At 30.6% G+C, this 22,221-nt stretch overlaps 2 protein-coding genes across 2 annotated transcripts; both read right to left on the bottom strand.

Moving 5' to 3' along the window:
- Window positions 1-112: 112 nt before the first annotated feature.
- LOC123010588 (transcription factor SPT20 homolog) lies at window positions 113-4,420 on the bottom strand. Its single transcript, XM_044407601.1, has 3 exons — window positions 2,619-4,420; window positions 2,493-2,555; window positions 113-2,446 (listed from the first exon to the last, which is right to left on the bottom strand). The coding sequence occupies exons 1-3, from the start codon at window positions 2,681-2,683 to the stop codon at window positions 190-192; spliced, it is 2,385 nt and encodes a 794-aa protein (XP_044263536.1). The 5' UTR covers window positions 2,684-4,420; the 3' UTR covers window positions 113-189.
- Window positions 4,421-5,153: 733 nt separating this feature from the next.
- LOC123010587 (kinesin-like protein Klp98A) lies at window positions 5,154-21,819 on the bottom strand. Its single transcript, XM_044407600.1, has 19 exons — window positions 21,657-21,819; window positions 21,511-21,580; window positions 21,245-21,463; window positions 20,941-21,194; window positions 20,766-20,895; window positions 17,089-17,353; window positions 16,831-17,036; window positions 16,381-16,784; window positions 16,200-16,322; window positions 15,547-15,721; window positions 12,372-12,509; window positions 12,183-12,317; window positions 11,991-12,107; window positions 11,727-11,944; window positions 11,436-11,676; window positions 11,204-11,383; window positions 10,996-11,163; window positions 6,200-6,266; window positions 5,154-6,149 (listed from the first exon to the last, which is right to left on the bottom strand). Exons 1-19 carry the CDS (start codon window positions 21,701-21,703, stop codon window positions 5,740-5,742), a joined length of 3,567 nt encoding a protein of 1,188 aa, XP_044263535.1. The 5' UTR covers window positions 21,704-21,819; the 3' UTR covers window positions 5,154-5,739.
- Window positions 21,820-22,221: the final 402 nt, after the last annotated feature.

Here is a 22,221-nt window from a genome sequence, read left to right on the forward strand (position 1 = left end):
TAAATATGAAAAACTAAAAATATAAATTTTCTCTGGAACTGTATGACCTTCAATTTAATGGCGAATTAGACACAAGTTTAGGGAGTAAAAAATCATACACCGATTATTTTTAGTGTTGTATTAAAAAAAGAAATGAATCACAGGCCTAAATCAAGTGTCATTACATTTCTACAACTAAACTACTAAAATTTATTCATTACTAAAATCAAAATCACTATCGTGTGAAACTTTCGACTCCTGTTTCACACTCTCAGTGTCAGTATCTAACAATTCCAAAATGTTACTTTTTTTCGCTTCTGATGGAATATCCTGATTGTTTCCTTTTGCTTCTTCTATAGGCTGCTGTTGTTCAACGTTTTCGCCATATTGTACATTACTTTGGTCGGCATAGTATTGTGCATTTTCATCATACTGTTGTATCGGTTGTCCGTTTTCATCATACTGTTGCATATATTGTCCAGTTTCGTCGTATTGTTGAACAGGTTGTCCATTTTCATCGTACTGTTGAATAGGTTGTCCACTTTCGTCATATTGCTGGAGATATTGACCGTGTTGATCGTACTGTTGTCCATATTGTTCATCGTACTGTTGAATAGGTTGTTCCAAAGGCTGGCCGGATTCATCATACTGTTGTCCACTCTCATCGTATTGTTGTATAAACTGACCTTGGTCATTGTTGTGTTGTATAAGTTGTCCATGTTCATCGTACTGTTGTACAGGTTGTCCACTCTCATCGTATTGTTGCACAGACTGACCTTGTTCATTGCTTTCTTGTATAAGTTGTCCATTTTCATCATATTGTTGAATAGGTTGTCCACTGTCACCATACTGTTGCACAAACTGACCTTGATCATTGTTTTGTTGTATAAGTTGTCCATTTTCATCATATTGTTGTATAAGTTGTCCATTTTCATCGTACTGTTGTACAGGTTGTCCACTGTCACCGTACTGTTGCACAAACTGACCTTGWTCATTGTTTTGTTGTATAAGTTGTCCATTTKYATCATATTGTTGTATAAGTTGTCCATTTTCATCGTACTGTTGTACAGGTTGTCCACTGTCACCATACTGTTGCACAAACTGACCTTGTTCATTGTTTTGTTGTATAAGTTGTCCATTTGTATCATATTGTTGAATGGGTTGTCCACTTTCATAGTACTGTTCTACAGGTTGTCCATTCTCGTCATATTGTTGCATAAATTGTCCTTGGTCACCATATTGTTGTCCACCTTCATTATACTGTTGTTCTTGAATATCTTGACCATTTTCGTATTGTTGTACAAAAGGGTCTTGATCGTCATACTGTTGTGTTGGGATTGGTTGCCCACTTTCATCATATTGTTGTTCAGCTACTGGATAAGAACTATTTTCGTCCTGCTGTTTTTCAAGTTCAAGTTCTTTATCGACATACTGTTGTTCTTGTTGCTGATCAAACTGACCTTGATCAGTATAGTGTTGTTCAAGAATTGCTTGAATAGGTTGTTCATTATCGTATTGTTGTTTACTTTCATCAACAACAGACTGTTTTGGTTCATTTTCAACGACTTGTACTGGTTCTTTCTCTTCAACAATTTCCTCTCTTTGTTCATAGTTTTGTTGTTCAGGTCGAACTTGATCAATTTGATCAACTTTGTCAATTTCTTCTTGTTGTTGTTCGGGTTGAAGATGACTACTTGATTTACTTGTGGACTTTGAAACATCTTCTTTTTCTCTTGGACTTTCAAAATGATCAATCATATTCGCTTTCTTAATGTTTTCTTCAATTTCTTCAAGTGATATTTTTTGTTCAGTTTCTTCTCGCGGCACCGAATCACCAATTTTCGTTTGTTGTTCAACCAAACTGTCTCTTTTTCCCATTCTAACAAAATTTTTCACTGCGTCACTAACACCACTCTTGTATGGAATTTCATCAATATCAGATCCATCATCAGTACTACTCTTAGCATTATTTGCAAATTCGGGTTCTTTCACACCATACAAACTCCAAATATTATTATTAAACTCCCTGGAGAGCCGTTTCGAATCGTCCCCTTTACTAGGTTTACTATAAATCGAGCTCATGATATCATCAGCAATAGAATTTGCATAATTCGGTCTAGAGTCTCCCTCAAAAGGGTAAAATTCCGAATCCAACCTCTCCTCTTTCCTCAACATTTCCCTCAATTTATTCGACGACAAATTCTGAATATAACTTTGCACAATATCATCAGTTTTCGGCTTCTCAATTTCAAATTTCTCCTGTTTTGTGCGATAAATACGGTCCAAGAAATGTTGGTACTGCTGTCTCAACAACTTAAATCGTTCAGTTTTTGCCACTAGCATCGCAACCCGACTTTCGATCCTTTCCAAACTCCGTAAAATGCGCTCATTTCGTTCCTGTCTCCGCCTGTCTTCCTCCAAAAACCGCGTGTATTTAGCCCTCAATTTCCGATAATGCATTTGCTCCCTTTAAAACAAAAATCATTAAATTCGCAATAACTTGTTATACTTACTCCTCTCGTGTAACTTGAACCATTTCGTTAAATTTCATTTCAAGTTTGAGGCGTTCCTCCTCGCTGAAATTGTTTGACCCAATTTAACTACAATACAAACAAACAAACAAAGGAGTGTTTACTCACCTTTTGCGGAGTTTTTCTTGCAACTCGATAAATCTCTTGTAGTATTCCTCAGTTCGAAACGACATTTTTGACAATTTCAAAAAACTCCAAGCGATTTTGCGGTGGTTTAACCAGCAACGCAACACATAATGTATGTGCGATGTAATTACCTGGCGCACGAAAGGGTGAATGCAACACTTGAATCAATCGAATTGCGGGTTTTAATCAAAACTTTGCGTGTGCACCTATTTCAATTAATCACTTCGTTATCTCAAACACAAGAAAATTCAGTGAAACAAAGCCACTAGGGGTGGAATTCGACTTGGAGAATTTTGTTATATTAGTCGATATAAAACATCCGCAAATATTTTATCTTGTGGCAAGGGCGCACGCGATCCCGTACCAGGACAGTAAGGACACTAAACTTGACCTTACCCCACATTAATTGAGGTTTTTCAAACTTTATTGGTTACAAAAGACTTTACATTAAAAAAATATAATAACAAATCTGAAACAACAGCATATAATACTCATTTTTGAGAAATTGCAATTTTATCACACTAACAACAATTATCACATTAGAATTCATTTGATCTGAGTTACTTCAAGCCTTAACCTTAATATTTTCTATCATTTATTGCGGGTCAGTGAAGTTAGCACCCCCACTTAAGGATTCTTAAATATAAATAATACCATAATTTTTTATGTTTTGCACACTTTTTATTAAATTTTGCACAATTACTAATTTCAGCACCCCCAATTTAGCGTAAACGCATAATTTTTATACCAATAAAATCATTAAATTTTGCACGATTTTGCACAGTTCGTCTTTACGAGTAATTACCATTAAAAAAACCGTAGCATAATCCTATACGGAATTCGCAGTATTGCACTACTTTCATGAGAATTTACTCTTATAGTACTTCTACAAATAAGAGAGAACAGCATGACTCTGTTTACTAAAAAACTAAAAATCCCAAAATCAGGATTTCATAGGAGTACTTTAAAATAATATTTCTTGGTAATGTTGACCACTCATATTTAGCTGTTCGAAATTTGTAAATTTATTTTTACAGTATCTCTTGTAGACTGTAAGAGGTAAAGACGTATTTTTTTTAAGTATTTAGTATAAATTTTTAAGAAGTGGATGTTTAAAGACTATATACGTTTTATCAACATTTTCTGGTTCTACAAAAGGTAAGTTTAATATTACGTTCTTTTGTTAAGAAATTCTGGCCTGATCACCAATTACCACAAACCCAACCATAAATTATTAACTTTCAGATTTTCAATATTAAAATGTTAATTACTCAAAACCTATCAACTTTTGCATTATTTTATTTTCACAATTATTACTAGAAAAAAATCAAGGAATTTTTATGTAGAAATTATTCCAATTAAGTATTTTTTTTTCAAATTTGGTTTTTATGATCTCACTGTCATATGCTAAAAATTTTGAATAATATCAAAGCACTCAATTGAAGTCTGTATAATCCTCTATCGTTTGCTCTAGCAAAAATTTTTTTTTTTAATCAATTAGAAATATTTGTTTTTGAGCCGGCCCTAAAACTTGGGATACGCTGTATAGTTATAACGCATTTTTTATTACCTCTAGCGTATTATCAGTATCATCAGTTATCACGAGTCGTCGCCAAAGATGACTTTTGAAGAAAAAAATGCAGTGCCGACTATTAGGGGGTTTATATAGTGTTAAAAATTTAGTTTTTTTGTTATTTTAGTGAGTTAATTTTAAATTTTTGTGAATTAATTTTTCATGTGTTAATTATACACTGTTTGATTTTTATTGATAGATACAAATTTAAATAGTTGATAGAATATTTAATTTTAAGTCAAAAGTGTTTCGAAAAATGCTATGAAAGTGAGCAACACCCCCTAAAAAAGGTACGTTTTTAAAGGGTTTTTCCTAATAATTCAGAATCGATAAAATTACAAAATTTGGTACCTTTATATGTACACCTAAACAAATGTCAAATAACAAAATTTTTAATCAGGGGCGTCCTAAACGGTAAAACAAATTTAATTTTTAATTGTTATGCTGTTTATGGTCTGTAACATAAATTTTTACACTGATTTTTACTAAAAATCCGTAAATTGTATCGGAAAAACACAAAAGACCTTTTTTTATGAAAAAATATGAAATTTTGTTGCTGAAAGTGGCAAGAAACCACAGACAAAATAGTTAGAGTAAATTTGTACCCTAATCCCATCTAGTTTAGGAAGCCCCTAATTAAAAATTTCAACATTTTATTTTTGTACTTGTTTAGGTGTGTAAAAGTTATCATATGTACCAAATTTTGAATTTTTTTTCTAAAATGATTTTGGGAATATTGAAAAAAAAAAAAAACTATTAAAAAACGCACCCCTTGCGTAGCATTTTTCGATATATGTTCATAGAAAATTTTTGTTATAAAAGTGAATATTCTATATCCTGTTTAAATTTGTAACAATAAAAAGTATTAAAAATTTATTTAATTTTTTGTTACTTTTGTGAGTTAATTTGTATTTTTTATGTTTAATTAGGATCTCTTATTTCAATTTAAAATAGAAACGTGTACTTAGAGATTTTGCTTTTTAATCCATCTTTTTTCATTTCATTTTCATGGACCAACAAAATTAAGTAAAAGATGTGCAAAATTAAATGATTTCATTGTATAAAAATTATGCGTTTATGCTAAATTAGGGGTACTGAAAATTTTTTTAATTAGTAATTACTCGTAAAGTAAGGGTGTGCAAAATTTTATAAAAAGTGTGCAAAATTGTGCAAAATTCAATAATAAAATTGACACAAAATTTTTAAACATATGTTTCAATCATAGGATGCACCTATCATAGGTGTGCAAAATTCGAAACTTAGTGTGCAAAATTATGGTATTATTTATATTTAAAAATTCTAAGTTAACTTCACTGACCCATTTATTGCAGGAAATGTATGAACCCGTTTTTTATGTTTACTACTATGACAAAACAATTTTGGTGTTTTAAAGCTTAAGACCCAACCACTTCTATTACCTAATTGTGTCACAACAACCTGTCGTGTTGTTAAATAAAAATAAATAATACACTATTAGCTATTGCCCATTTCTCTAATCCTACGAATAAATAAACTGGACGTAAAACTGTTTCAGGAAGTCCCATATTTTCCATTCTCGAAAACCCCCTTTCTGAAAAACGGTGAAAAACTAATTAAGGCCGCTTTGGTAACTGGACCACCGTATGCCAAAGGACACGCCGGTAGATTTTTGCACGTTTCGATCAATCTTCGTAAATAAAATTCCAATTGTCGTTTGCGTGATTTAGCAACAGTTTCGCTGTTTGCGAAAAGTTGTTTGGCCGGAAATGGAATCGATGCAACTTTTTCACCATATCGTGCTTTCATTGCAATATGAAGGTCTCTGAAACGGCTGTAACGCCGAAGGATGCTCCAACGTTCGTCTGATGTACAAATTCGAACTTCGTACTCGTAGTGAGTTTTCGTACCGGCACCTCGAATACAGTAACTGCTGATTGTAACGACTGAGTCATTATCGGCTTCTAAAATTTAAGTTTGAGAGATTGATTTGTGGAAACGGGTAGTTTTTTACCTGAAGCGATTGAAGGCATCGATCGGTGGAGGTTGTAGTTGTATGAGGACAGTCTATGGCTTTGGACCTGTCAAAAAATCGAGTCAAACTTTTAACATCTTATTATTGGTTGTGCGTTTAAAAAATATATTTTAGTGCAGAATTTTAGTGCAATTCTATAAAAATACTGTCACTTTTTCTTAAAATTATAACAGTGACAATAAAAAAAATCAAGGTTGTGACTCAAGGAGTTATTCAGAATTCAGAATTATACTAATAAAAAGGATTTTGCTTTTTTCGTGTTTTTAGCTTTTTTTAAGTCACACAAATAAGAAAAAGACATAACACTTTATACCAAATTAGGTATCTTATTAGATATTTGGCAGACATACAGGCTGAGTCACTTGTAATAAAGAACCTGACCGATTTTTAGACGCAACCCAAAATACATTCTCACAGCCAACTTTGCTTTTTGTACGTTTGAAAAATTTGTTATCGTATCAACAAGAAATTACTGTCTAGGATTTAGGGATATTCGTGAATAGGTTGCCATAAATTTGGTTAGGTTGGTGTGTAGTGACAAACAAAAGATATCGTAACTAGTGTCAAAATTTAGGTTAAGTCACCTGTCAGCTTGTGTAGATAACTCAATTGATAGTTGACAGCAGGTTGACACAAAACGTCAACCGTCAACAACAAGGGGTAACCAACCCTAGGCATTCAAAATTACTTCTTAAAATTCTAGTTACAAACAACATGAAAAACGTAATTTTCCTAAAAATACAAATCCTAGGTGGTAATTTATTGTTGACAAATCTGTAGTTTATTGAATTCAAATCAAAGTAGGTACTTGTTGACATGTCATTAGTTAAATTTGACAGTGTCATCAATTCCACATTTTTTCCCCTTGAAAAAGTACTCAAACGACGAAAAAATTGATATGATCTTGACAAATGGGGAATGCTACAAAATGTTGTGGCTGAATTTGTACCATCAAAGGTACTCCGTAGGATTCAAATTTATAAAAATTGTCAAAGGTAACTATGTTTATATCTTTGAAAATTTTTAAACAGAACATCAATTAACGCATAGTAGTATCTCATAATGTATTTTGGGTTGCGTCTGAAAGTCGGTTAGGGTCTTTATTATATATGACTCGCCCTGTATGTAACGTAAAAAAATTAAATAAAAAATTACTAAAATTCTCAAGTAAATCGATTTTTATATAATATCTACCACTTTTTGATAATAACTAGGCATTTTTAATATTTTTTTTAAATACAGGGTGTTTCAGAACTCGTGTCCCAGTAAAAAATGTCAAGTAAATATACAGGGGCATTTTTTATTAGTGTACATAGCCAGCCCTATGTATACATTTAAAAAAAACTGTCAATTTCAATATTACGATTAGCCGTTAGTCTAGACATAGGCAACCAATATTACAAAGGCTCTAATATCGATAAATAAAAGACAAACTTTAAAAAACAACAAAGTAAATGTAATTAAAATAAAAAAATTAAAACCCATCAAAACAAGAACAATATTAAATAATTAAAGCAAGTGTTCAAAATGCTTTCCTTGCAGTTCTAACAATAACTTAAGCGATTTTGAAAACCCCGCCACTGCATTCCTGATAAATTCAGGATCTATATTATTACATTCTGTAGGAATACGTTCTTTCAGCTCTTCTACATTTTGCATTGGAACATTAGTATAAATTTTTGTTTTTAAATACATATCCCCAAAGAAAAAAATCGTTAGGTGCCAAGTCTGGCGACTGTGGGGGCCATGCGAGGACACCATATCTCCCGACCTACTTTGGTGTACATGGTACTACAAATGGTATTAACTTTTTAAAGCTGCGCTTTAAGTTTCAAGACTGACACTTGACAAACTTGACACAAAATTTTACCTTTGAATGCTTGAAGCTTGAAATGTTGGTTGCCTACCCTATGAAATTGACCCGGTTATGTATAGTAAAATCGTTTTCATAAAACCTACTAAAAATTTTATGCCACAGTATAAACAATGTCTTGAATTTGTAACCCTCCATAAATGGCACGTTCCTTTGCAAGTGTTGCTGCATCCACTAGAATAAAACAGGGCCGTATTTAAAACCAAAGTAGTGGTATTAAAAAAACCAGCCTTATTTAGTAATAGCTTGTTAATAACCACCTGGCTTTTTTAAATTTCTTAAAATACTTGACTTTAATAAAAACTACATCAAAAACGATTAAAACACTTCAAGTATTTTAGACGAAAAAAAGAAAGTAAGTAATCCGGCCCTGTTAAAAACTGACCTGTTTCCTTGGTTTCTGGGTCCGGGTGGCTTCCACTAATTTATGATTTGTTTACTTTCTGGTTTATTATTAGCAAACAATACCGCATTTAACTTAAAAGCGATAAAATCTTTAGTAGGTCTTAGGAAAACGATTTTACTTTATACTATGTATACTAATAAAAAATGTCCCTGTATAAGATAAAATATCAAGAATTCGAAAAAATGTGTTCAAAATTTTGGCATTTATTTTTTGGCATATGTATGACATTTTTTATGTCTATTTATTGATACCGATGATCTTGTACCTACAGGGTTATTCATAAATATGAAGCAATATTTGAACCTCAAAAATAAGCTATAAAATGATTTTAATTTAAATAATAATTCGTGTCCGATCTCTATTGATAAGAACTTTACAGCCCTTGAAATGGAAATTTATTTTTTTTGTAATAACTTTGGAACCATTTGACCAAATATTATAAAATTACGAAAACATCTACGAATACATCTACTCAATTTCCGATTTCAGCAGTTGCAGATTACATTTTCTGTGTTTTTCCGTTTTTTTTTTTCCTCTTAACACTAATTTTTTATCATCTTTAAATGGTCCATTTTAAAGGTATTAAAGATTATGCGTTTTTTATTCAAAATTGATTACTCTATTGTTTTGACAAAAAAAAAAATAATCTTAGGAGGCCAAAAAAACGAAAAAACACATATGACCTACAATTGCTGGAACCGGAAATTGAGTAGATGTATCCGGTTTTCGTAATTACTAGTTTAAAAGGTATGTTGTGGCAAGTAACTATTCCAAATTTTATAATATTTGGTCAAATAGTTCCAAAGTTATTACAAAAAAATCAAATTTTCATACCCACATTCCGAGGGCTGTAAAATTCTTATCAGTAGAGATAGGACACGAGTTACTATTAAAATTAACATCATTTTATAGCTCATTTTTGAGGTTCAAATATTGCTTCATATTTATGAATAACCCTGTATGTTTTTTTGCACGATTAAACTCTATTCGATTGTTTACTACGTCTGTTTCCAAGACAGTAAGTTGTATTTACTCGTTGCTATCCTAAACTCATCGGTAAGCATTTTTTAGATATTTTATAATTAGTTCCAAAATTTGATTTAAATTAAATTGTTTTTCATTTAGTCCTCTCCAAAATTCAATTTGTATTTGACTTCGTCAAGAAAAATGAAAGTGTCAAACATCCAAATTATCATTTTTGTTTTATTATTTTTAAAATCTGTTTCTGAAAAAGCGAGTTATTTCAAATAAAAATTTAGTTGCGATTTTTTTCTGTTTTTTTTTTTATTGTGAATAATTAATAAGTTCACTTCTACAAATAAAAAATTAAGAGGTTTGAGTTTTCCAATTTTATATTTGAATGTTACTTAAATTTTTTTTGTTTTCTAAAAACTGGCTTTATTTTATTTTTATTAAAACTTGTTTTCCTAATTTTATAATTCTAGTTTTTCAAAAATTTTTAATAAGTAATTATAATTTCAATAATAAAAATTAGAACGGTTGCTAAGTTTTGAATTTTTCTACTACTGAAGTTTGAAAATGAAGCAAATCTCTTCCGATGTAGTTAGTGATCAAAAGTTTCAATTTCAGAGATTTTCAATAATTATTTTCATCAAGTTTTACTGAGTTTTTAAAAAATATGACTTTCCCGATTTTTCAGTCTTGACCAAATTCAATTCAATTAAAAAAAAACTAACGAAAATCAATCGCACAAAAAATGTCATAAGTATCACGAACGTTAAAGACTTACCGATCTCAGACAATAATAATTGTCTTCGATCAGTAAAATATCCTTACCGTTCTTGATGCTTAATATACTATTTCATATTTAGTCAATAAAGATACAAATACTTTGCCAATAAAAACCACAAAGAACGTTAAACATAAATTACAATTCTGAGTACAGCTTCTTTGTTTCTTCTTCTAATAGCCTACAGCAAAACATGGAAAATTAGATTTCCAAAAGAAATAAAATCATTTTCATATCTTTTTTATAACTTGTTAAGTTGTTATAGAACAACTTTCATACTGAAGAAAATTTTGAACTTATCCAACAGTAAAAAAGCACAAGTAAACAATTTGTACAAAATTTTTTCAATACAAAAAATCACTGATAGTTTTTATTTGTTTAGATTGTTGAAATAAAACTTTGTGTCACTCAACACAACACATAAAATTGCTATATTTTTAAAACTTTTTCCACTTTTTAATAAAACTGTATTTTATGCAATAAAGTGTATTTTCAATTCGATGGAAGCGTCCTTTTTCTCAAAGTAGAGTTATTTCTAATATAAATAACGAGAGGTGAATAAAATTCTCAGTCCCTTCTTCCCCTTAAAACTAACAAAGCTGAGGTCACCCAATTATTTAAAAAAAAATGCATGCAATCAACAATGTTAACTGCATTTGGTACAAATCTGTACCAACTATATCATGACACATGTTTTTCTTTTTCTCAAAATCGCGTGCAAAAATAAACCATTCAATTCACTGTACCTGTAAATTCGGCGAATACAATGCTGAAGTAGACCCGGTATGAAACGGTTTAACCGGACTTGGACTCGCACTATCCACATCCTGCAACGGATGTTCGGTTGCAGGAGACAAAACCGAAGTAGTTCCACACTTGATCGCCATATATTGCCTTTGTAATTCCTGTAAAACCTACACAAAAACATGCTTGGGAATCCAAACCTCAACTCACCGCAATTTGCGAATCGATTTGAGCCTTCGCGTATCCCGAATCCAAGCTCCGCAAAATACTTTGTTTTTGTTGTAAGATTTTCTGACTCAATCTTCGCAACACTTCGATATCTTTCCGTTTTTTTCGAATGACAGGTGAATGATTCTCAATCGAACTTGTCGATTGCGAATCACTAATCACCTATTTCATAAAACAAAAAATTAGATAAGATAAAGATTAATAAATGATTCACCTTGTATTCCTCGTTACTTGATAAATCGCTTTCGTCTTGAATTTGTGGCGAGGGTCGTAATTCGACCCCACTGTCGCTCATAAGACAATCTAAATTGTTTAAAACAGGTGAACAAACACTTGCAGCGGTATGATAAGTGTCGCTGCTCAAAGTACTGCCTTTTTCTAAACTACTGGTATAGTTGGTTTCGCAAGAATTTGGTTCGTCAACAGAATTAATTTTTTTCAAATTCAATTTCAATCTACACAATTTAAGTAAGTGATAACGGAAAAAAAACATGAAAATACAAACCCTTGCTTCTTCTTCTCAATTTTATCAAGCTCTTCTTTCGTGCGTGAAGCTAAAGATTGCTTAAGATCGACAAGATCTTCTGGATTAATATCAAGTGATGCTTGCTGATCAACTAAATCTAGTAATTTTTTATCGAGTATTTCTACAGTCTTTCGTTGTTCCGAGAGTGCATCAACTCGTTTATTTAATTCAGCTTGAAGCTCGGCTAATTCTTTTCTCTAAAAAATTTTTTTTAAATTTGTTCCCCCATTAAAAATTACGTACATGTTGAATAACTAACTCCTGAATAAGTGAAGGGCCCTTAACATTATTTAAAGCATCAATTAGAATATCAGACTCGGCATCAGTCAATGAGTTGTTCTCACTTTTCAGTACTAATTCCTGAAAACAATTGTTTAATTTTGTTACTCATCACAACCGTAATTTTAATTGAAATAAAATAAAACTAAAAAATACCTGAAACATTTTTTTAATTTGAGGATTAGGAAAGGTAAAATCATTGGCATGTGACGTAATAAACTGGCAAGCATTATTCAATTTAATGACAACATTAGACTTAAAATCTTGCAATTGTTCAAATTCGTGGTTTATCTAAGAAAAAAATCAAAATAAAATAAAAAAATTCAAAAAACGATTTTTGCTCACTTCGCCCCAGATTTTATGCCGTTCACGTTCCAATTCCTCTCTTCGTGCTATTAATTCCTTTTCTTTCTCCTTTAATTGAAATTCGCGTTGTTTTTGCTCGAGTGTTAAATGATGCCAATCTTCCTGCAAGCGACGAGTCTATGGACGATTTAGAAATTACAGAAAACTGTAATTTGATACACACCACAAACCAATAAAGTATAAAGACGGTTAAAACCTATATAAATCATAAATCAAACTAAGTAGTCGGTTTTTTCGTAATTTTTATTTCGGCAATTATCGTAAAGCGGATAAATTAAAAAGTCAAAAATAATTAATAAACTCTTTCAAAAATTTTAAAACTGTATTTATTTTTGCAGTAACTGCCTTTTTTGTTTTTAAACATAATAACAATTGTTCTAATATAATATTAGCTTTGTGGTAGGTCATAATTGTTGTCTCGACAAAGTCTAAAAATATTTATTTTCTTAGTTTATTTATGTAATGGGGAAAACAAAACAGAAATGAGTCTTTCGGAACTACACATCAAAATACAAGCTCGGCGCTATTAAAAGCAAACATTTTTTTAGATGCTATAAGAAGTGAAGTTAACGAAAACTTTCAAAATTTAAAAAATGTATTTATTTGTGAAGACCATTTTAATCACAGTTATTTAAGTATTAAAAAAAATAGACTACATGAATGTGTCGTTCATCATGCACAAGTATTAATGAGAGACAAAATGAATTTTGTGAAAATGTAGCAACGGTTATCGAAGTTTCGAAAAATTCTACCAAAATTTTAGATAAAGGTCCATCAATAATTGCAAATAGTATTTTAAAATCCAGTACAGTCAGTGAACTTAAACATAAAGAACGAAAAATTTATTTTATTGACAGAAAAAACAAAAAAAAATTCAAAATTGAAGTCGTTGTTGCAAGATTCGAAGAGTGTGTTAAGAAAATTAAAAAAATTAACACAAGATCAATTAATTGATAATTTAGAGTCCAATTTCAATTCTGTAGGAATGGAGTTTATAAAATCTCAGATTAGAAATATTAAGAAAACTGAATCCATCCTGATCCATTAAAAATAAAGTTTTTGCTTTAGCGTTATACAAGTAGGGACCAAAGCCATACAGATTTTTGCGACGTTTTTTGAGTTTACCTTCAAAATCAACCCTAAACAATTTTTATTTGAAAAACTTCGAAAAAGAGTGACAAAAATTAATAATAAAGATAAAGTTTGTAAAGTGATGTTTGATGAAATTGCCCTCAGTACAAACTTGACATATTCAAAAGGACTATTTCATAAAAGATACAACAAAAAGTGAAAAGTTAAAGCTTTTAATCTCAGAAGTTATTTTGGCACTACAAAATATTGATTTAAAAGTGGCTTGTACAGTGTGACGACAAATGTAAAAGCGATTAATTCTTTAAATGGACATTTCAAAACCATATTTTTTATGAATTCCCAACAAATTGTCAGTTTTTACGACATTTGTTAAAATCCTCTCGCAATTCATTGCTGAAGTACACAATTTTTTTTGAAGAGACGAGAAAAGCGAAATTTTTGTTTTTAAGGAAAGCTTATGAATATGACAAAAATAGGCGCTTTCAAACATTACGCAAAATTAGAGAATGTTATCTTTATCGTCTTTTAAAAATGAAAAATGTGATACACCTTTGAGACGAGCATTAACATCTACATCTTGTCATTGGAGCTTTTGGGAATCAATCAAAACTAAAATTAGAAGTTGGAAATTTTACATGAAGAAAGTGGCCAGATAAAGAAGATATGCCATTCAAATGTAGATGGCTTAATAATATTGAAGCCATAAAAATTCTTTTTAATTGTTGCAAAGAAGGATTCAAATTTTTACGAATACAAATGCTCAATCAAGACCCAATTGAAAATTTATTTGGAATAATTAGACAACATGGATCTGGCAACATTAATCCAGACTGTTTAGTTTAAAACGAGTATTTTAAATAATTTGATTTCGAATAAAAATTGCTCCGAAAATTGTGAAGGAGATGAAGGCAAGATCTTAGATAATTTGAGAGAATTTCTAATAGAAAATGAACCAATACCTCTTCCACATGTTCCAGATAATTCAAACGAACTATTAACTTGTGCGGCATAAAAACGAGGCTTTTTCTGATGAATATGATTTTTAATGTTTGTGTTTTTTTGACTCGAAAATTAAGAAAAAAATTACACTGTGATAATTGCATAAATAATCTAATAACAGAAAAGTTAGATCAATGTCATATTTTCACTTTACATACGACAACAAGAAACTGAGACTACAATAAACCAGCAAAGATTTATGCTTTTGTGTTGCTGAAATTTTTGATGCTGTTATATTTTATATAGACAAATTCGTCGAGTTGACAACATAACACATAAACTTAAAATTGTTCTTTAAAAAGCAGTAAATTTCAACTGGATCACTTGTGCCGCACACAAAAGTGCACTTCAAAATGATATTATAAATATTACTGTAAAATTAATAATTACAAAAAAATTACAAGATGTCTAGAGAAAATTTCAAGACGAAATTAGTGCAAAAAAGTATCAAAGGCGATTGAACATCTTCCGAAATATACCCGGTTCTAGTTAATTTTATGTTTGTTGTTGTTTTATTTCCCATTTTATATTAGATTGTTTCTTGTTTATTCATCTTCGTTTTTTTCTTTTTGAACTCGCGCCCCAGAGAAAAATGCCATATAAGGTAAGATACCAGGAAAAAATGTTAAAAAAATTTTATCTATGAAAATTTCGAAGTTATGAGAGTTTAAATTTTGCATTTTGCCTTTATTTATTTCTGTTGGAAAAATAATTTTTCAAGTTTTTTTGCTATAGGCTATTAAAAGAGGAAACAAGGAAGCTGTATCCTAAATTGTAACTTTGTTCAATGTCATTTGTGGCTTTTATTGTCAAAATTTTTGTCCCTTTACTAAATAATTGTAAAAAACATATACAAGATCATCAGTATCATTAAATAGACATAAAAAAATGTCAAATGTCAAAAAATAAATGTCAAAATTTTTTGACAGATAGAATTTTTTAAACATTTCTTTCATGTTCCTGGTATCTTATGTTATTTGAAATTTTTCTCTGGGGCGCGAGTTCTGGCGCACCTTGTATAGGCTTTAACCGTCTTTATACTTTATTAGTCTGTGATACACACCTGACGAGCATGTTCTTGATGCATCAATGCTTTCTCGGCCTCTAATTTCGCTTGAGCCTCTTCTAAAGTTTTTCGTTTCCTCTCAAACGCTTCTTGTTCCTTCTCAAACACCTCTTTTTCCTTTTCTAAATTAAGTCTTTGAATCTCTATTTCACTTTTTTCATCATCTTGACTTCTGTTAAAAACCAAAATGTTAAATGTATATTACATAACGAGTACGGAAAGTGATAAATAACGCACAAGCGGGAAAGATGCGCACGAGGCATTAGCCGAGTGTAGGCAATACCGCGAGTGCGTTAGACACTTTCCTGCAAGTTTTGTACACTATTTTTCCTACGACCATAAATAATTTTTTTCTTACAAACATATTTTTTTTCATAAGAATTTATTTTTTATAATGGATACAAAAATACGTTGAATAACGATTTATTTTTTATAATGGATACAAAAAAAAAATACGTTAAATGAAAAAATACAAAACATTTGAGTGTGAATTGTGCGTTAGATTTCTAACACACAGCGCGAAAATAAATCGCACAGGTTTCTGACCTGGTACGATATTGCAAATTTTCGCGCATATGTAATTGTGCGTTATGATCGACTTTCGTATATGGTCGTAGGAAAAATTAATTTTATTCATTTTACACACTCACGGTTGCAAATTCTCCATAGACACAGCCAAATCAGGAGTTGACCAACTCAATAAACTCAAACGCGACAAATTATAAGTGCGTTCGCCTTTACGCAATTCTGCAGCTTCGGCAGGGTCATTAAAACTACAAAAAAAAAAAAAAAACGATTTTCAAACAAAACTAATATTAATTAAATCCATACCGAAAGACGTGAGCTTTTCCGAGGAAAATAATGCAACCTTGGGAAAGTCTAGCAGGAGCCTCAATAAGCACATTATTCAACATGACATAAGCACCCGGATTTGGGGTAAGTGTTGCGATACCATTTTCAAAACTTATTGTACAATGTTGGGGCTCCATACCGGCCCCTTTTAGTTCTATATCCTGTTTTACGTCAGAATCTTCCGTTCCAATTGTAGTTTTTCCCTCCTTGAGATGGTATAAGGTTACACCTGTACTAAGAGGATCGTCATCAATTGCCACTAGATGTGGCCTGTCTGAGTCTAAAACAACCCCAGGACCTGCTTTACGCAACCCCAATGCCCTTTGTTCCTTGAGAATAGCTTGAGCTTCTCGCCATTTACCAGCCCACTCCTCTGTCAATTCCTTAAATTCACAATAAAAATATTTTCCAATTTTAACTCCAACGTACTTTTTCTCTAGCTTCTTTTTCATGCAGTTGTGCCAACATATCCGACCTTTGCTCACTAAACATAAGCGCTTTTAATTTACTAATCTCATCTCGTAATTCCCTAATTAATTTAACGTTAGGATCTTCATTAACAGTCGGTTTATTAATAATATTCTTAGCGCGATTTGCGTATCTTAGTGTACTCAAAGTTTCACCATAATTGCAATCTAAAAATACTCATCAGTTTATTATCAAATAAAAAAACATTAAACAAAATACCAGCAGGACTAATTGTTGCTATCATTATAGTTTTAGAATTACCACCTAAGCTATCTTTTAAGAGCCAAGTGAGTACAGAATCTCGATATGGTATAAAAAATGATTTTCTTTGGCCACTATTTTCCACTGATAATTCAGCCAAAGCCGATATCACAGAACCAAGAGTCACAAGAGATTTATTAATGTGGGCCCCTTCTTTTAATCTCTGACCGGTTGCGCCAGTCGCGTCGGCTCTTTCACTACCTGCTAAATCTACTAGATGGATCTAGAAACACACCTAAATAAAAAAAAATCGAAAATACAGGGTGTTCGGTCCAAGTCGCCCCGGCTGATAACACCTAAACTTACTTCTTTTTTTCAAAAAGTAAATATTTAAGTAATAATATTCATTCTTGACTTTTAAATGTATCATTTTTTTAGCACATCCGGTGTTGCCGGAAATACTACCAAATTTAGTTTTTCAAACTATGTTTTTTGCTCGAAACAATAATAACTGGCATGAAAAATACGGTAACCACAATTTATTACATTTTGAGTAACACAATGCAACCAGAAAACATCTTAAATCTTAGAATTTGGATGAAAAATACAAAAAAATTTGTTTTTCCAAAATAACTCCGCAGCGGTTGATTCTACGGCAAAAGTGTTCAGATGAAAGTTAAAGAAGACAAAATTTCTCACATTTTTTGTATCAACATTTTTTTGTAAGTTTAGTGGTTAACGAGTTACAGTGGCGGAAAGATGAACATTTTTCCCAAAAAATAGTAAAACTCCCCATTTGTTAAGAACAAATTACACTTGTTTTTAATGTTTTTTCCGCACTACAATAATTATACAGCGATATCTATTTAAATTACACTGATTTTTCTTGTTACATTATACATGGTTATTCATAAATAAGGCTTGAATTATATGCAAAATGCATATTTGTTATTAAGAGGTATATCAACAAAATTAGTTTTCTATGCATAACTGATGTTTTTTGATTAAAATAGACCAATTAAAAAATGCATATTTTGTCAACTTCGTACATATTTTAGGAACTATGGCAAATCACAAATTTCTAATTAAAAATTTCAGTTCAAGTTAAAAATTAGACAGTCTAAGAAAAAAGATCTGATTACAAAATATGTTAAAGAGAAAAATTGTTTAAACCTTTGAGATTACCATACTATTAATATTTTTTTCTTAAATAAAACAATTTTTTATTTATTGTTTTACAAAGATATGTTCATGCATTTTATAAATGTACAAAAATATTTATTAAAAACGTTACAATTTATGTTAAAAAAATTATAAACTTTATCTTTTGTCAAAACTTTCTTCCACCAGCCCAGGGGTGGTACGTTTAAACAATTAATTAAAATAAAAAATATCTTGGCATAGCTTTTTTACAACCTTTAAACATTCATCAATTTATTTAAAAAAAAAACGAGTAGTTTATCAAAAAAAAAAAAATTAATACTTGTACGTCAAACATTTTTTTAACAAAAAGTCTTGTTTACAAAAAAAAAATGCACAGCAAGAATTCTTGTAACAAGCTCATTGTCTAGAAAAAAATTGTGGTAGATTTCCATTTAAAAAAATGTTATCTCGTAAGTATAAACAATTAATTGATATTCAATTTTTTTTAGAATAGCAATTTTATAGCCATTGTACACCTATAATTTTTTTTGTCAAGAAAATTGATAGTTTCGCGAGAAAATAATAATAATAAGTAATAAATGGTTCCGAAGTTATTACAAAAAAAAAAAAATTAATTAATCTGAGCGACATCTGGTTCTTGGATTTTTACACATTTTTAAATTTGATTTTGTTTTTATTTTATATTTATTTCAGCCCTAAACAAATTCGAATTTAAAATTAAAGTCGTAGTCGAGCGACCATTAGGGTGCGTAAATGTAATAGTCCGAGATTTTTAAGGAACTATTAAAATTCGTGTTGTTATAATTTTAATATTAAATTAGAAAGTTTACTAAATTCAGAAATTATTATGAAGCATTTGTCAAAATAATATTAAAGTTGACAAAATGGCAAGAGAAGTGTATTCCATAAAACACGCTGTCAATCAAATCGTATTTTATAGCTACATAAACATTATTTTGACAATTTGTCATTTTTTTTAAACAATTTTTAGATTTCTGCTCCATTATTAATGTTGGGAAATTTTTTGAAAACATAAAACTATTAAATAACTTTTTGACATCTAGCTAACATACGAAATGTCATGCGACATACGTCCTCAATTAGGACACCTACGTCTTAGAAAGACTTTTTGATCGCACTGTATTGTAATTGTTTTCTCTGGATTGTTTGTTTATCTAAATATGCAATTATTATTAAATTAATATTAATATTATTAATATAATTGTTAAAACGTTCTGATTGTTGTAAAACCACATTTCAGTTGTGACAATAATATCTACATTTTTTGCAAATTATGACTTCTTTCTCTTCTGACAAACATCCCGTGTTTCCCTCACAACTGGACCCACCTGAACTAATTTTCACCCAGTTACCTTATTTTTATAAACCACTATAAAACAAAATATTTTTTTCAAAAATTTATTATTGTCGGACAAAATTAAGTCATGATCAGATTTAGTGCAATTTATTGACATCTTGACAATAAGCAGGAAACTAATTTACAAGTTTTTGTACAATTGATTTCGTAAAAAAATTGTTTTTTCATTCACAATTCTTAAAAATGTCATGATAACGTCGTCACTCAATATTGAAAATTGCCTGTTATAAAAATAAAGATTTTTATCTGACAAAATCGACATGAGCAAAAAAAAAGTACTTACTACATTTTTCATAATTATTTTTAATTTTATTTATTACCTTAGAAAGATACCTACTGATGTAAAAATTGTGTTAAAACCTCAACGATAAAGTAAATACATATAATTTCGTAATTGTGGCATTATTGCCAGTTGTGGTAAACGATTATTATGATGGGTTCCTTTACCTCGGTCGAACCACAGTGAAAAGAGAGAACTTATAAGAGATAAAAGTTATAAAAATTATTAATCCGATTCGATGGCATTTTTACATTCTTCAATATTTTGAAGATATATTTTGCGTACTACTTATTTACATTATTTTATAGGGGCTGAATTTAAAACAAATTAAAGAAAAAAAATTACATTTAATTCGATAAAAATTTAATAACTACCTTTTTTGGAAAAAGCAAAAATTGAGCCCCTGCATATAACACATATCTTTAATTTAAAAAAAAGCAAAAATTCCAGTTAGTTTCCGATATATTTTAGATCGAGTATAGATTGTAATTCCCATAAGACTTCGGGTAGAATCCCCTTAAGGGCATATTACTTTTTGCATGAATATCTTGACAAGTAAAATCCTACGTTGCAAAATTTACTAATAAAATTCTAAAATTTAAATTGTTTTTTGAGTGCATTATGTAAAGTAAAATGTAATAAACAGTGGTTTACCATATTTTTCATGCCAATTATTATTGTTTCGAGCAAAAAAACATAAATGTTCCATTTGAAAAATTTGGTAGCATTTCTGGCTACACCGGATGTGCCAAAAAAATTTGATGTATTTACTAAGAAAGTCCGGAATGAATAGTATTATTTGAAAAAAAGTAAGTTTACGTGTTATCGGCCGGGGCCACTTGGACCAAACACCCTGTACATAGCAAAAAATACCTTTGAAACTGTTTCACTAGGTACACCATCGCAATAGCCAGCTTGTACAAAAGTTATAGTAAAAATAGCGTGGCTACGACTGCTTACATCATTCATATTGGTTGCAGCTGTTGTCCTATGCGAATTACCTCTAAAATTATTAATTAAAAAATAGCAAATAAAGACATTTTTTTACCTATTCATGCATTCCTGAATGTGTCCATAATTAGTGACGAGACAAGTTGTTAAGCCCTGAACGTACGGCCCCTTTTTGGGGTGTTCCCTAACCTTCAAAGACGAATTATCGCGCCCTCGTAACAAATCAGCCACACGTTCTTGGTAAATTTCAAGGTAACTCACTTGTACCCTATGAGTAGTGCCCCGTTTTGAATTCTCTGCCATTCTATCAAATAAAGATTTACAAATTTTGGGAATTAAACCTTGGTTATCCTGAAGAAGCAAATTTTATTTCACTTTTCAAGTTCTGATAGAAGCCTTACTGGAGATCCCATCATGGTAAAGGTTTTTCCACTCCCGGTTTGCCCATAAGCAAAAACGCAAGCGTTATATCCTTGAAAAGCACAATCCACGACTTCTGTCCCTAAGTCACTATAAACCCGTTCTTGGGATGCGAAATTTGGTGAATTCTCGTCGTGGGACCAATATGAATGATCAAAAGTGAATTCCTTGTATCTAATGTTTTCATCTCGTGCATTTGCCTTAAAAAATGAGCAAGAAAATGACCATAATTAATTTTTCAAACTACCTTGCAATTTAATATTCCTGTGGTCTTTCCGTTCATTTGAATAATTAATTTTGCATCCATGTCAAGTTCCCTAAAATATAAAAATGCAATAAGTTCATTGCTCTTTGTTATGTGCATCCAACCATGTTATTCTATTTTTTTATTACCTTTGGTTAAAGGGCCTTACTCTTACTGCTACTTTCACTGAAGCCATTTTTTTATTTCATACTATTTCAATTAACGTAAAAATAAACCATTTTTTTGCTAATCACGCTTATTACGCATAAATTACTCTACAAGTTTGTTTTCGTTTTACAGCTGTCATGTCACTAACGCCATTTATAAATTTTTTGACGTTCACGCAAGTCTACCAACACTTTTCTTAAAAATAAGGTAAAAACTAAAATGAGCAACTAAAAAATTATGAACAATAATATTATCACTATAGTATATTAAAGAACAAGTTTTATAAGGATGAATGCCATTATAAAACGAGTATTTTATGCTATTTTTTAATTTGCGCTCCCTTTTTTCTTATTTTATTATATAAAAAAATATATTTTTGTCGTCTAGAGAATTTTGTGTTAGTTGGTATCGGTTGGTTACGCTCGGCGCCCACCTGATTTTTTGAATTAATTCTGCCGTCTGTCTTTAAAAATAAAATTTATAAATTATTAGTTATTAGTGTTACAACATATAATAATAAATAAAATATGAGCCAACAGAATTTAG

This window comes from Tribolium madens, unplaced genomic scaffold, assembly GCF_015345945.1.
Source record: "Tribolium madens isolate multiple individuals breed KSU strain unplaced genomic scaffold, Tmad_KSU_1.1 Scaffold_91;HRSCAF=231;Tcas5.2_LG7, whole genome shotgun sequence".
Taxonomy (NCBI): domain Eukaryota; kingdom Metazoa; phylum Arthropoda; class Insecta; order Coleoptera; family Tenebrionidae; genus Tribolium; species Tribolium madens.